Raw genomic sequence first — 15,650 nt, 5'->3', positions numbered from 1 at the left:
CGAAATGGCTTGTTAAGGTCTCCCATCTTGACATCCGCATTTTTTTCAATTGTAGCCATCTAGAATCTCCTTAAAATTGTTAGTGAAAACTTACAAGATAACAAAAATACAAGATTACAATATAACTCAACAACTCTGGACAAGAGTTGAGTCCAAAGCTCCACAAAAAGAACACCTCCCTTCAACTAATAAGAACTCTCTTTTTGACAAACTTTTTCCTCTCTATCTTTTTCTTATGTATTGTATATCTCTCCCAAACCAAATGAATACCATCACTATTTATAGTAGAAGAAGTCTTCCTAGCAATGAATAGGAAGATAATGGTGTAGTAAATAGTGAAGATAATGGTTTTAGGAGTTACATAGGTTACAAGGATAATGGAGGAGTAAAGAATGGAATAATGAGAGGGGTAACCAATGCCTCTAACGTGCACTTGCACAACGGCCAAGTTTCCAACGTTCACAGAAAGCAACAAAGTGCATAATGCCTATGGTCATTAATTGACCACTAAGTAATGAGGTACAAATGCATGTAACTCCCACGTCCTCTATTCCATCTTCATAGCAGAAAGGCTATACTAAGTTTTAACAAATTAATATACAAAATATTAATATTAAAATGCTAATAAACCAACAGTGTATTTACTCCTTTCGATTTTGAACCCACTTAGTAAAAAATTCTGATTCCAACGCTCATTTTAAGGTTTAACAATTCAAAATATTAACTAAGACAAGCAAATTGAAGCGGAAGAGTACTTTACTACTTATATGTAAGGCAATAGCAGAGCAACTTCCGATCGTAAGGGTATTAATTACCGTTACTTTATTACCTTAGTAAATTAGCTTTCTACCGTAAGGATATTTTAGGAATTAGGAGTTACTTTATTAAAGTATTTTTTTCCTTTAAATTTCATTTAAAAAAATAGGAATGATTTATTGCCGCACAAATATATATAATTTATTTTATAAGTATTTTAATTAACATTACTTAAAATTTACAATTTTAATAATATTTATAAATATTTATCACTTAATGAGATGATTTACAATCATATAAATACATCTACATAATTTGTTTTAGATAAATAATTTAATACCACACAAATATATATAGCTTATTTCAAATAAAAATTTAAAATTACTTAATTGAATCTGCTTAAAAGACATAAAAAAATTTAAATAGTTCTTGAAATTCTATCCGTGCATATATATTGGGACAGAGAAAAACATATATTATTTAAAATTTACTTCAAATGTAATATAAATCACAATAATCAACTGTTTAAAAAATTTAAAAGACGTGAAATTTTGATTGATTCTAAAAATTTCATATGTGTAACATAAACTAGAACAGAGTAAGTAACATACATTACTTAAAAACAACATAAAATGTACTATAAGTAACAATAATTAACACTTAAAAACTTAAAGACATAAAAATCTATCATTGCCACATAATTTGAGACAAAGAGACTTCATATAATATTCGAGATTTACATTAAAAAAAAACTATAAATTGCAATAGTTAACAACTTAATTTAAATATCTAAAATTACTCTTCAAATTCCATTTTATATGAGTTAGTTTGATCTGATACGAAGTTTAAGAAAGAAAGAATGACTTTTGAAACTTGTGATCTAAAATAAATAATAGATATTTGTGTGACTATAAATTATCTCATTAAAGATAAAATGAACATTTTATTATTATTTTTTTTGATGACAAGGGAAACCAAAAAAAAAAAAAAAAAAAAGAAGATAAAATGAACATTTTAAAATTAAATTATTATTTTTTATAACATTTTTTCTCTTATTTTTTCTTCTTACATATAAGCCGTCAAGATGTGTGCCCATTGAAATTACTCCCTCCGTTTCATAAAGAGTGATCTAATTTGGCTTGACACAGAGTTTTAGAAAATAAAAAAGACTTTTGAATTTTGTGATCCTAAATTAAAGTTATGTCAAATGTACTAAATTACCCTTTAATCTTGTGACCTTAAACATGTCACGTGAGAAGTTGAAATTAAAATATTATAAAAAAAAGGAAAGAATTTTTTTTTTTTACAACAGACTAAAAAAAAAAGATGTCTTTGAAACGGACGGAGTAACATTTTGTTGGAGTCTACGTCTGTCCTTTCGCTGATATTCTAAATGTTGATTTGGAAAAGCATGTGTTTTATTAAACTACACAATCATTATTCATTACTAAAGTTATTTTCACTGATAAATAGGGGTGTGAACTATTCGAATTAAATCGAATTATCAAATCAAATCAAACTGAATTTTTATTTGGATTGATTTTTTGGTTTTTCGGAAATATTTTGGATTAATAAATTACTTTGTTTGGTTTTTTGGTTTGATTTCGAATTTTAAAAAATAAAAATCAAAAACTAAAAAAAATCGAATTATATATATATATATATATATATATATATGTATATATAATGTTTAGGTTTAGAATTAAGTTGGAGTTAACCACTTTTGTCTCTTTTTGGTTATTGCCTTTCATGATGATTACGTTTATATATATTTTATGTTTGAATTACATCTATAATACTATAAGTCTATAAGTATTGTATTTTAAGTTTTACTTATGATTTATATTAGAAAGTATATTTAAGGGATTAAATATTATTACTTTGATTAGATTATTAATTATTGACATAACCGAATAACCAAATCGAAAAATGCCGAACCGAATAGAGGAAAACCAAATCAAACCAAATTTATTTTGGATCGATTTGAATTACACTTTTACAAAACCAAAAATCGAAAAATCCAAACCGAATAATGCAAAACCAAACTGAAAAATCAGATGCACACCTACTTATATAAAAGTTATTTTCACTTACATAAAGAGGGTTTACAATAGAGGTAATTGAGTTATTTGACCTACGTGTAACAATATGATTGGCAATAAAAGAATCTTACTGCATATCAAGAATATATTCTATCTATGTGACATAAATAACACTGATACTCTTCAAATTCTCAAAAATCAATTACACATTTAAATTATTACTCCCTCCGTTCAACAATAATTGTTCACTATACTAAATATAGTTGTTCAATAATATTTATTCAATTTAGAAAATCAAGAAATAATTTATTTTGTGTCTATTTTATTCTTGTTATTAAATATTATTTATCATCTAACACATTTTTCAAAGCATTAAATTTAATAAAATCAAAGAATAATATAGTACTAGTATTATCTCTATTATTTATTATTTCTCAAGGGATATGCCAAGTTAATAATGGACAACTATTATTGGACAGAGGAAATATATATTAGTTTATTACACATATATTATTTAAAATTGAGTTTATTTTCATCCCAGAAGCTGATGTGGCGAAATAATTAAAAAGAAAAAAAAAGTGTGTAAAGGAGTTAATTTTTCACTAATTGATTTCTTATTTTTCATTATTTTTGTTCTTGAGCTTGAACGAAATTTGTAATGATAATAATATTTGGTGGTGGAATATATTTATTTAAGTAATATAAATGTGTAATAGATCACCATAATAATTTGAATGTATAATAACTTTTTGAAATAGCTTAAACGGAAATTCTATATCTTATTAAAATAAAATGTACGTTACTAATTATTTTACTATTACAATTACTATACTATTATTACTCTTACTTATTATTATTATTGTTATAATTAAATAAATTATAGCTAATTATCTGACTATGTTTCTAGTCTTAGCTATTTTTGAAATTTCCTTTAATTAAAATGTGATTGTGGGAGTATTAAAGATTATCTATCTGTCACAAGATGTGCTAAAATTATGGTAGCTAATTAGGCTATCTCAAGATATATTTATTATTTATTGCAGCTTAGAGATATGGTACTTCATGGCACTAATTCTTTTTGCTGGATACCTCAAGAATGCTGAAGTGGCCGTCGATGCAATTGCTATTTGGTGAGTTTACATTTATTTCAATTTATTTGTCGAATTGATTTAATCTGTTTAAAAATAAATATCACTTTATATATATATATATATATATATAAATTTAACTTTATATCAGACATATTTAAGATTATAAAATTAAATAATATTTTGATATATATATTTTACATATTTTTAATTTAAGACCACAAAATTCAAAAAAAAAAATGTTTCAAATAAAAAATCATATAAACAAATTGAAAGTATTGAAATGCTTTCGTTAATTTGGCATGAATCCATATACCCCGATCCTTCTAACATGGCAATTATTTAGAACTCTTTAAAAATATCGATGTGTGCGTATCGTATCGTATACTCTAAAAATAATACATTTTAAAGGATCTGATATGAATGTAGCTATATTTTTGAAAAGTTCCAGCAACATATATAGTTATAGAGCGAAAGGTGATAAGAAATTTTTTTCTGTTTAATAATTATGCTATACTTAATAAATCGTTGACTGGAAGCAATTTTCTAAGTTTGAGTGTGAACTTATATTAATTATATGTCGTCTAGATCGTATAGTTCTCATGAGGGGAGCACTTATATTAGAAAAGTGATGAGTACATGCAAAGTTTATAGTAACTAATTTAATTCCTTTGAACAATTAATTAAGTGCAGTTATCATTTAGATGATTTGATATTAATAAATTAATTATTTTTTATTTTGACGATTTTACGTACTACTTGATTGCAGCATGAATATCCAAGGGTGGACAGTTATGGTAGCGATTGGATTCAATGCCGCAATAAGGTAATGTAAATTCTAAATGTTGTTATTATAGCAAGCAAGTAACAAACGTTAACGTACAGCGTAAGGGTGTCAAATGAACTAGGAGCAGGGCATCCAAGAAGCGCGAAATTCTCAGTAATTGTAGCTTCCATCACTTCTTTATTATCCGGCATCTTCCTCTCGATGATTCTACTCGTTTGCCGGAGTTGGTATCCTCCTTTCTTTTCAAACAATGAACAAGTACAACAACTTGTCTATCACCTCACTCCTATCTTAGCAACCACCATTGTTATTGGATGTCTTCAACCTACTCTTTCTGGTACTTACTTATTATCTTCTACTCTTTAGTTTTGATCTTTTTATACAATTATTTTTTATTGATCGATCGATATAATGGAAAGAATATAAAAGACTTAGGTAAGTATAGGCATATATTACATGGTATATCTAGTGTCTCTCATATAAATGTGGCACATATCGTGGACCTTTTAAGTAGTGTCAATGTCGATATTATGTAAGATGAGTTGCTGATGGGATACTTTTGTGTAATAAATCAAAAGTTTTATGTATTAATCGACTCCAACTAGTTTAGAATTAAGACGTGGTTGATGGTCTAAAATAAAGATTTGTCATTTAATTTGTTGCAATTGTAGGGGTGGCTATTGGAGCAGGGTGGCAAGCTTATGTTGCATATGTGAACATAGCTTGTTACTATTTGTTTGGTATTCCAATAGGTCTCATACTTGGCTTCTTCTTTGACATTGGCGTTAAGGTACAATTTTTATTTTTATTTTGTCTTCACTTAATTAAAAAATAAATAAAAAAATCCTAAGACATTATATTATTTAATTAATACATGTTTGTTCATGAAATTTTGTAGGGAATTTGGTTTGGGATGCTTGCAGGTACGACTGTTCAAACTGGCGTGTTAATCATGATGATCCTTCGAACTAATTGGAACAAGGAGGTAAGGCATACATCAAGAATAAATTATATATATATATATATATATGTGACAAGTAAAAGTTTATTCCAACGTACTAATTCTATTTATCTTATAAGTGACTTGATTGTAATTTTTTATTATTTTTTGGGTCATATCCAATACAGGTTTCCCTTGTTGGACACAGGATAAAACAATGGGGAGGAGATTCAGAGGCCAAAAAATGATGAAGATCTTATTAACTGATCGACTATATACGATAGAAGAACGATGTTTTGTTCGTTTCAGTCATGAATGTTTGTCTAATTGCTTAGTTTACTGGAAAAACTAATAATAAGTTTTTCACCATGAAAAGCAAGGGAAGAAACCAAAAAGTTTCTTATCACATTTTATTTTATGTGTATAAGTTAGAATCAGTTATATGAATTTGTGATATCCAATTTGATTCATTTGAACCTTTTTCATTCTGATACACCACAATATCATATTCTTTTTACAATCTAGAGATATACAAATATTTTAATTATATAAAATAATATTTTATATCAAATCAAATTCTTAACCCAACTGTTATTTAAAGCAAATAATTGTAAACCTGGTAAAAAGGATAGAACTATAAGTCTGACGCTAAATACAACAGACACGTGGCTTCATTGTTATGCAGTCAATAGGTATTGATTAGTGTTCAACATTATATCGTCAATTTGTGATTGTCAATTTTTGTAGTACTAGTGGGGGAATGAATGACTTCTTCAAATGATCAGTCTCAATTTCTCAAAACATAATTGTAATTTGGTCTTCTGAGAGGAAGTAAATGTTAGGGTATATGCTATTAATTATGTGTTTAGATATAACATTTTAATAATTTTTAGGATTAAAAATTTAAGTGGGAGATTGTTAGGGTGTATATTATTATTAATCATGCATTTAGATATAGGACTGTATAATAATTGTGATGGTTAAAAGTCAAAGTAAGAGATTGTTGAGATATATACTTTTAACCATGAAATTTATATTATTAACCATGTGTTTACATATAGTATTTATTATAAAACAATTGTTTATTTAGTTTTGATAAAAAAAAATTAATAAATCATATATTCGTATAACTGTCTGTTTACTTATATAGTAGATGAGTTTGTCATGACCCAAGGGTATCCCCTAGACGTAACAAGGCACATAATACCCCCAAGGGCACCATGTAAGCCACTTAGCATCTCATAACATAAGGCATTAGAACAATAAAGAGTAAAACACATTTAAGTCCAAATATTTTTATAAAGGAAAGAGGAAGTCTAGACTAGTCTCAATTAGCCATCTATTACAATAGTTCAAATGAAAGGGGCATATCCCATACAACATGGTTCGAAAATGAAATACTAGAGATGACACTCAAAATGAACATCCGTCCTCGAATCTTGAGGACTCACCACAAGCAAGGAGAATAGTCTAATCCAAGCTTGTATCAAATGAAGATCGCCTTAAGAACTGGACCCTACACTTTGTGAAAAATCTAAAAGAAATATAGGTTAGTACAAAAATGCACCAAGTATGAAAGTCATGCATAAAACCATGAAAACATGCTAAAAGGGGGCATTTTAGTTAAATGCATGCAATTTGTAAGTTAAAACATCATTTAGAAGATAATGGAAGAGCATAAGTCATAAGCATGTTCATTACATAAATGCTCATAAGAGAACCATACCATTTGTACCCTCAAAGCATACTTGTGCAATGCATGAATAAGATCCCATAATCCTACCCAAGCTAAGTAAAGCTTATTGAGTAACCATCATTCATAATTCATGTTCTTGTTCATATCCTTGTCATGGTGGGAATAAGCCTTAACCGACATAGACTATGTGAGCTTAACATGGAATCTGGTGTTGCCCACACCGAAAAGGGGTGCCCTACTTGCCTAAGGTAAGACCATGACTTGTTAGCTTTTAGGTGGATCCTCTAGCTAAATAACTTATGGGAGCACATAGTTATGGGATAAAGAGATTGTTACTAGAAACCCCAACCTTGCTTAACGGGGGAGCCTCCATCTCATGAGATTTCTTTTGGAAACCCAGCCTTACTAAACGGGAGAGCCTCTATCTCATATTAAATAACCACTCGATGCTAAGCATTACTTCCCATAATTAAACACGTTTAGTCTTGAATTAAGTGTTTTATTTAAAAAGATATACAAAGGGAAAATGACTGAGTTTTCGAAAAATCGATTAAACTTATGATTTAAGAGAAATCGAATTTTCAAAAGAATAGAGTCGCCACTTAATTTTTAGTAAAAAATCAAGAAAAATGCAAGTTTTTTCAAAAGACTTAAAACAGATAAAATCGATTGAAACAGGGTTCGAAGTTCAATGTACATTCCGAGAAGGTGTTAGGCCCTCGGAATGCCCGCTAACTTGCGGTTGACCGGCGATTTGACAAAAAATGATTTTTGACTAACTTTGAAATTTCAACTAAGTAAAAGAACTTCTAACGACTTTAACTAATTTTAAAATTTTAACTAAGTAAAAGAACTCATTTTATTTTAACTACTTTTATTGAGATTTTAACCAAGTAAAAAAAAAACTTATTTATTTAAACTAACTTTTTGAAATTTTAACTAGGTAAAACAACTCATTTTAACTAACTTTTTTTTTTTCTCGAAATTTTAAATAAGTAAAAGGACTCATTTATTTTAACTAATTTTTTTGAAATTTTAAATAAGTAAAAGAACTCATTTATGACCATTCTTTTTATATATATTTATTATTATTTTTATTATTATCATCTTAAAGGGGGATGAACTAAAGGGGAATTTTTCTAAGGGAAATGACTTAAGGAGATAACAAGACCAAAATTAAATAAAAGCTAAGTAAATAAACTATATGAAGGAATATTTATTTAAAAATATAAAAGAGAAATAACTATCTTTGGGGGTTTAATTAAATTTAACCATAAGAAATGAAAGCGTTAGTTGAACGAATAAAACAAAGCATAGGCAAGAAAATTGAATTTGGGCCTTTGCTGCGTTTTTGGGCCTCCTTCAGCCCATTTTCGCTCTCAAACACCTGTGTATACAGCAAAGGTATATTGTTGTATATGGGTCATATTTTGACCCGTTTTTGTGTATATCGGACTGTATGTCGAACGTATACAGTCTATTTTGACCCCTGCAACCTGCATTTCTTTTTTTTGGACCTGTACATCGCTATTTCTGCCATGTATATCAGTGTATACGGCTGTATACAGCCTGATTTTAGCTTCCCAGAATCTGTAAATTGAATTTCCAGCTCCTATGCTGCATGCGACCTGTTCGTCGGTTGTTTTGGACTCGATAAAATATAGAATTGGGCCCGTAAGGCCCAATCCGCGAAATGCAAGGAGAGGGAGTCCAATGGATTCCAACGGCATTCACATGTAACATTAACGAAACAAAATAAAAGAAAATAAGTAACAAATCATGGCCATAACGGAAAGCATTAAGTAAAAAGAAAGAAAACCATGCACTATTGTTCAGACATTAAATTATTATTATTTTAAAAGAAAAAAAAAAAAAAAAACCCAAGCATGATTTAGATCATGAGATAAAACAATTTCAATTTACAATGGAAAATCATTATTCACAAAGAAAACTTGACAGTAGGCAATAACATAAATGGCATCAACACTAACCCAAATTCAAAATCCAAAAATAATAACTTATTATTAATCCAACTAAGATCGCTAGAGGAAAAGTAACCAAGCTACTGACCAAACATTGTCCGAACTTAGATGAATGCCTTTGAACGAAACAAACTCGCACACATGTTGAGAATATGGACACATAACAAAGGGTACTGATAGAGAAAATTAGGACAAATGCAGTAGGTTGAAAGTTTTTATCGTAATAACTTATGACGTGACCGATAATAGTCAAACGGGTTCAATGAATAGGAGCACCACATATGAGTTTCCAAATTCTAACTTAGGCGATCAATCTACATAGAAAATCATGATTCAAAGTATATGTTGCGATTTAAATCTAACTCTAAGTATACGGCAAATGGCAAAACCAAACGAGAGGGATTTTTAGGAAGGAGAAATTACTACGACAGATTCACTTTAAAACAGAGATGACACGAATCAGATTTTGAAGATAAAAATAGATGAAATCGGACCCCTATTTAAACAAACGGGCAACCATATTCTTCGAGTTAATGATGTATCCTATCTCAACCTATTCAAACATTAATCTAAAAATAATGAGTTAAAGAGTTTAGGATGCATAAGGTTTAAGCGTTCCCAAGCAATGGCATGGCATACGAAACTCCAAAACACAACACTTTAAGGGATAAAAAGATGAACATTAGAAGGCAAACTTGCAGAGAAAAGCTGGGAAACAGGGCATATGCAACCTGGAGAAAGAAAAATTAAGTGTTCTCTTCGAAATAAAACCCGACAAAAAAAATGATCAAGTAGATAACCAAACGAACAGTGATGAACACAATCCAAGAACTCAAAACAGTAGCAGATACGACATACAACTTGAAAATTTCAGGAAAAACAGCAGCAAGCAAGGAATAGACCTCCCATCATTTGTACCCAAACACTCGCATCATACCCACACCTAACATGACTCAAATCCCAAGCATCTACCAGAAACTAAGTGAATAAGAGAGTAAGGAGCCGTATACCTTTTGATGAGCAGCGAATCAGGATGTTGAGATATAAATCATTTATATCACATGTTAGTTAACACGGTTAGTGTGTCAGAGTTAGTTAGGAAGGTTGTTAGTTAGTTCATAGCTTAAAGTGTGTGTATATAATGATCAATTGTAATGTTCAGTTCTCTCAATTTTTCATATTCAATGAAATATAATTTTCATGCAACTCTTCTAGATTCTTCTTCTCTCTTCTCCTTCTTCTTCTTCTTCTTCTTCTTCTTCTTCTTCTTCTTCTTCTTCTTCTTCTTCTTCTTCTTCTTCTTCTTCTTCTTCTTCTTCTTCTTCTTCTTCTTCTTCTTCTTCTTCTTCTTCTTCTTCTTCTTCTTCTTCCACAGTTAGTTAGTTAGAGAATTTGTTAGTTAGTTACTAGTTTAAAGTGTGTATATAATGATCAATTGTAGTGTTCAGTTTTCTTAATTCACATTCAATGAAATATAATTTTCCTCTTCTAGATTCTTCTTCTCTCATGTGAGTTCAAGCTCCATCAATGGAGGAGCTTGATTGATCAGTAACAAGCTGTGCTGATTTTATCATGGTATCAGAGCGATGGACATAGATCCTGCTCCTTTTTCCGCATCCACATCTGTGATTCTTATTTTCTCTTTCGAAGAGGTTGCACTGTGAATATTGATGTCGAGTTCATGCTTTGAATTTTGAGTTCCTCTTCCTGTTCTCGATTCTGTTTTCAAAGTTTTTCGTTCTCAAAAAATTTTTTGAGTTTCAATTTTGAGTTTCTGTTGTTACTCAAATTGTATCGCGATCTGATTTCACCATGGATGACAATCAAGTTGATCCAATTTCGACTGGTTCTACATCCACTGCTAGGATGGATTTTACCAGTCCCTTCTATCTGCATCCTTCCGAGAATGCAGGTTCATCTCTATTGCCTGGAGTTTTTGATGGCACTGGTTATAGATCATGGAGGAGAGCTGTTCTTAGAGCCTTGTCTGTTAAGAGTAAAACAGGTTTTATCAATGGCAAAGTAGTAAAGCCAAATCTAGATGATCCTAGTTTCCAACAGTGGGAAAGGTGTGATGACATGGTAACCTCTTGGATTCTGAACTCCTTATCACCTGATCTAAGAGATAGTCTGCAGTATGTTAACAATGCCCATGAATTATGGGCTGAATTGGAGGAAAGATATGACCAGACCAATGGTTGTAAATTGTATCAGTTTCAGAAAGAAATCAATGATCTTGTTCAAGGCACTTTGGATGTCACTGGGTATTACACGAAGATGAAAAAGCTCTGGGAAGAAATGAGCACAGTTGATATGAGCTCTCAGTGCAATTGTGTGTGCACTTGTGGGGGTAAAGTCAAATTGATCAAGGCTGAGCAAGATAGAAGACTCATACACTTCCTAATGGGGCTAAATGAGATGTATACTGCCATTAGAGGCAACATTCTCATGATGAACCCTCTACCTAGCATGGCTCAAGCTTTTGCCATATTGTCCCAAGAAGAAAAACAGAGAGAAGTGAAGCCTCACAACCACACTGCTTTAGATTCCACTTCCCTAAATGTTTTTGCTTCAACTCACAACAATGCAGGAGTGAAAGGTCTCAGAACCAACTATAGTTCCTCTAAGGGACATACAGGCAACACTGGAAACCTGAATAACACCAACATGATTAGAGGGAACTCTAGTACCAGCAGGTCTACTTTGTTTTGTGATTTCTGCAGGAGATCAGGTCACACTAGGGAAAGATGTTATAAGCTTCATGGATATCCACCCAACTCCAAATTTTCTAAAGGCAAAGGTTCAAATTCTGCAATGGCAAATGTGTGCAGCAATGAGATTGATGGAATCCACTATGAGGACAATCCTGAGTTAAGGAAGCAAATGCCATTTAATCTGTCCAAAGACCAGTATGAACAACTATTGAACCTTTTGGGATCTTTACAAGCTGGACATGAAGCTTCCAACTCAGACAATATGCTAAGTGGAGCTGTGAACTTGGCAGGTATACTTGCTTGTTATTCTTCCATTACTGAGATAGGTGACCTTTCTTATAGATGTACTAGATTAACTGCTGGTTCTTGGATCATAGACTCAGGGGCATCACATCACATGACATATAACAAAGCCATTCTGACAAATATTAGAACCCTACCATATCCATTTCTCATCTCCTTACCTAATGGTTACAAAGTTAAAGTGACTGAAATTGGTGATGTATGTTTAAATCAAGTCCTAACATTGCAGAAAGTTCTATTTGTACCTAGTTTCAAATTCAATCTCATCTCAGTTCATTGTCTAGCATTACAACTTAAAGGTATAGTCAGTTTTAATAGTGTTTCTTGCTTGTTGCAGGGCCCTTCTCTGAAGAGCCCTCTGGAACTTGGTAGAGCACAAAATGGCCTCTATTTCTTGTGTACAAAATGCCACAACTGTGTTTCTTCTCCTGATGGCACCAAGGACCCTCATGTCATTTCAAGTCATTTTACTCGTTTACCTAAATGTACTAGTAGTCCAGTTCCAAACATTCATTACTCTACTGTAAAAGGTTTTTCTCCTATCAATAAAGAGGGTTGTTCTGTTTTTAATTCTTCTTCCTACTCTACTGCAAATTGTTCTTCTTTTGCTGTTAATTCTGATAGCACTTATACTAATGATCTCTTGTGGCATACTAGACTAGGCCATGTACCTTTTGTGAAAATGAAGGGCATCTCCACTATCCCTTGTCATTTCTCTACCAAATAACCTTTCACCTGCACCATATGTCCTATGGCTAGGCAGACAAGAATGCCATTCCCAGAAAGCACGACCTCCACCACTAAGCCTTTTGAGTTACTTCACATTGACCTATGGGGGCCATACCACATTCCAACTCATGATGGTTTTCACTATTTCCTAACCATGGTAGATGATCACACTAGATCAACCTGGACACAATTGATTAGGTGTAAGAGCAATGCTTTGCAAACCATTAAGGCTTTTGTTTCACTTGTTGAAAACCAATTTCAGACTAAGCTGAAAACCATCAGGTCTGATAATGGCCTAGAATTTACCTCTAATGAAGCCACCCATTTTTTCCAAGAAAAAGGTATAATCCATCAAAAATCTTGTCCCTACACACCTCAACAAAATGGTGTAGTTGAAAGGAAACACAAGTATCTCCTTGAAATTGCAAGGGCACTCCTATTTCAGTCTAAATTGCCCATGAGATATTGGGGAGAATGTGTTCTAACAGCCACATACCTTGTTAACAGATTACCTTCCAAGATTCTACAGAACAAATCCCCTTATGAGATGTTATATCAAACTCCTCCTACATACTCTCACCTTAAAAGTTTTGGATGCTTATGTTTTCCCACTACCTTGAAAACCCACAAAGATAAGTTTGAGCCAAGGGCAACACCACACATCTTTGTTGGATACCCCTTCAATACAAAAGGTTAAAAGGTTTTGGACTTAGTTACCAAGAGAGTTCATGTATGCAGAGATGTTTCTTTTCATGAGTCTGTCTTCCCTTTTGTCATTGCTCCTGATAATTCTAGTTTTGCATCTGTATTAAAGTGTCTTGTCCATCATCCCAAAACTCTAACTTACATGCCTGGTACAACTAGCACTTTCTTTAATGATGACTTTCTAAATATTAACATGCCATATGAAGTCACTACTACTGAAGTAACAGCAGCAGATACAACATCTAATACAGTCCCTGATATCCAAACATCTACTAATATAAATGAACACACAACAAGCACTACCATGCAAAACACACCAGTTTCACCACGTGGTGCCCCACCTACTCTTAGGAGAACCACCAGATCACTTCATACACCCAACTACCTCAAAGAATTTAAATACACTTTACCCAACTTGCATTCCTCCACACCTGCACCTGATCCTCACCTTTCTCTTACATCATTTCTAACCAACCATGATAGCATTTGCTTTACCACTTTGTGTTCTGATAGCCAGCAGTTAGTTGAAACCATCTCTCATGATTGTGAGCCTTCTTCATATGAAGAAGCAATCTTGCATCCTGCCTGGCAAATGGCTATGACACAAGAATTTGAAGCTCTATATGCTAATAATACTTGGGACTTAGTCCCTCTACCCAAGGATAAGAAGGCCATTGGTTGTAAGTGGGTGTACAAAATCAAGCACAAGGCTGATGGTAGTGTAGAAAGGTTTAAGGCAAGACTGGTAGTTAAGGGGTACACTCAACAGGCTGGTATAGATTACAATGAAACTTTCTCTCCTGTAGTAAAGATGACTACTGTTAGGAGTTTGATTACACTGGCTGTTAAGAAAGGATGGGGCTTGTATCAGTTAGATGTTAACAATGCCTTCCTTCATGGTGATTTGACTGAGGAAGTATACATGACATTACCACCAGGTCTTGCAGTGGACTGCCCAAACATGGTGTGCAAATTAAAGAAATCCTTATATGGTTTAAAGCAGGCTAGTAGGCAATGGTATGATAAGTTGTCCAGCAGTCTTTGTTCTAGGGGGTACATACATTCACATAGTGATTACTCACTGTTTCACAAAAAGAAGGGAAGTTCTTTGGTCTTTGTTGCTGTCTATGTTGATGATGTGATTCTGACTGGGACTGATCTGGAGGAGATCAACTCTCTAAAGTCTTTTCTGAATGATCAGTTTAAAATAAAGGATTTAGGTAGACTTCATTATTTCCTGGGCTTGGAGATATTATACAGGCATGATGGGGTTCTCATTTCTCAAAGAAAGTTCACTACTGATCTCTTAAAGGAATTTGATTCCTTGCACTGCAAACCTGTTGCTTCACCACTTGACTATACTGAAAAATTGAAGGCCTCTGATGGAAGGTTACTCTCTGATCCTACTTATTACAGGAAGTTAGTAGGCAAACTCAATTTTCTAACACACACTAGGATGGATATAGCTGATAGTGTGCAGCACCTAAGCCAGTTCATGCAAACACCTAGGGAACCACACTTAAAGGCAGCTTATCATGTCCTCAAATACCTCAGACAAGATCCTACAATGGGAATATTCATTTCAAACAAACCTGATCTTACAGTGAAGGCATATTGTGACTCAGATTGGGGTGCTTGCTCTGATTCAAGGAAGTCAGTCAGTGGCTATCTCGTCCTCATGGGTGATAGCCCTATCAGCTGGAAGTCCAAGAAACAGGCCACAGTATTTTTGTCCTCTGCAGAAGCAGAATACAGAGCTATGAGACAGGTAGTAGGGGAGCTGGTTTGGTTTGAAAGGCTGATGACTGAGTTGTCTGTACAATGCCTCTTGCCTATACAAGTTTTCTGTGACAGTCAAGCTGCAGTCCACATTGCCAAAAACCCAGTTTTCCATGAAAGGACTAAACA

General features: G+C 32.5%; 2 protein-coding genes across 3 annotated transcripts in view; both read left to right on the top strand.

Moving 5' to 3' along the window:
* LOC102583444 (protein DETOXIFICATION 29-like) overlaps window positions 1–6,089 on the top strand; it is a 12,124-nt gene extending 6,035 nt beyond the window's left edge. The window contains exons 4-9 of one of the 2 annotated variants that reach the window (XM_015313500.1): window positions 3,842–3,928; window positions 4,656–4,712; window positions 4,772–5,010; window positions 5,345–5,463; window positions 5,572–5,658; window positions 5,822–6,089. In XM_015313500.1, the coding sequence (XP_015168986.1) occupies window positions 3,842–3,928; window positions 4,656–4,712; window positions 4,772–5,010; window positions 5,345–5,463; window positions 5,572–5,658; window positions 5,822–5,965 (733 nt within the window). In that variant the 3' untranslated portion in view covers window positions 5,966–6,089. Of the gene's footprint in view, window positions 1–3,841; window positions 3,929–4,655; window positions 4,713–4,771; window positions 5,011–5,344; window positions 5,464–5,571; window positions 5,659–5,801 lie in introns of both variants that reach the window. The other variant, XM_015313501.1, reaches the window with a different exon arrangement.
* Window positions 6,090–11,103: 5,014 nt separating this feature from the next.
* LOC107062620 (uncharacterized) lies at window positions 11,104–13,035 on the top strand. The gene is made up of 2 exons (XM_015313485.1): window positions 11,104–12,507; window positions 12,646–13,035. The coding sequence occupies exons 1-2, from the start codon at window positions 11,104–11,106 to the stop codon at window positions 13,033–13,035; spliced, it is 1,794 nt and encodes a 597-aa protein (XP_015168971.1).
* The last annotated feature ends 2,615 nt before the right edge of the window (window positions 13,036–15,650 follow it).

This window comes from Solanum tuberosum, unplaced genomic scaffold (genome assembly GCF_000226075.1).
Source record: "Solanum tuberosum cultivar DM 1-3 516 R44 unplaced genomic scaffold, SolTub_3.0 scf00248, whole genome shotgun sequence".
NCBI classification, from domain to species: Eukaryota; Viridiplantae; Streptophyta; class Magnoliopsida; order Solanales; family Solanaceae; genus Solanum; species Solanum tuberosum.
This window is presented reverse-complemented; position numbering and strand designations above follow the sequence as displayed.

Excerpts from the sequence above, each read along its gene's own strand:
- LOC107062620 (XM_015313485.1), top strand. The coding sequence starts at position 11,104 with ATGGATGACAATCAAGTTGATCCAATTTCGACTGGTTCTACATCCACT. Across the intron at positions 12,508-12,645 it reads AAGTGACTGAAATTGGTGAT|GGCCCTTCTCTGAAGAGCCC; the intron begins GTATGTTTAAAT and ends TGCTTGTTGCAG.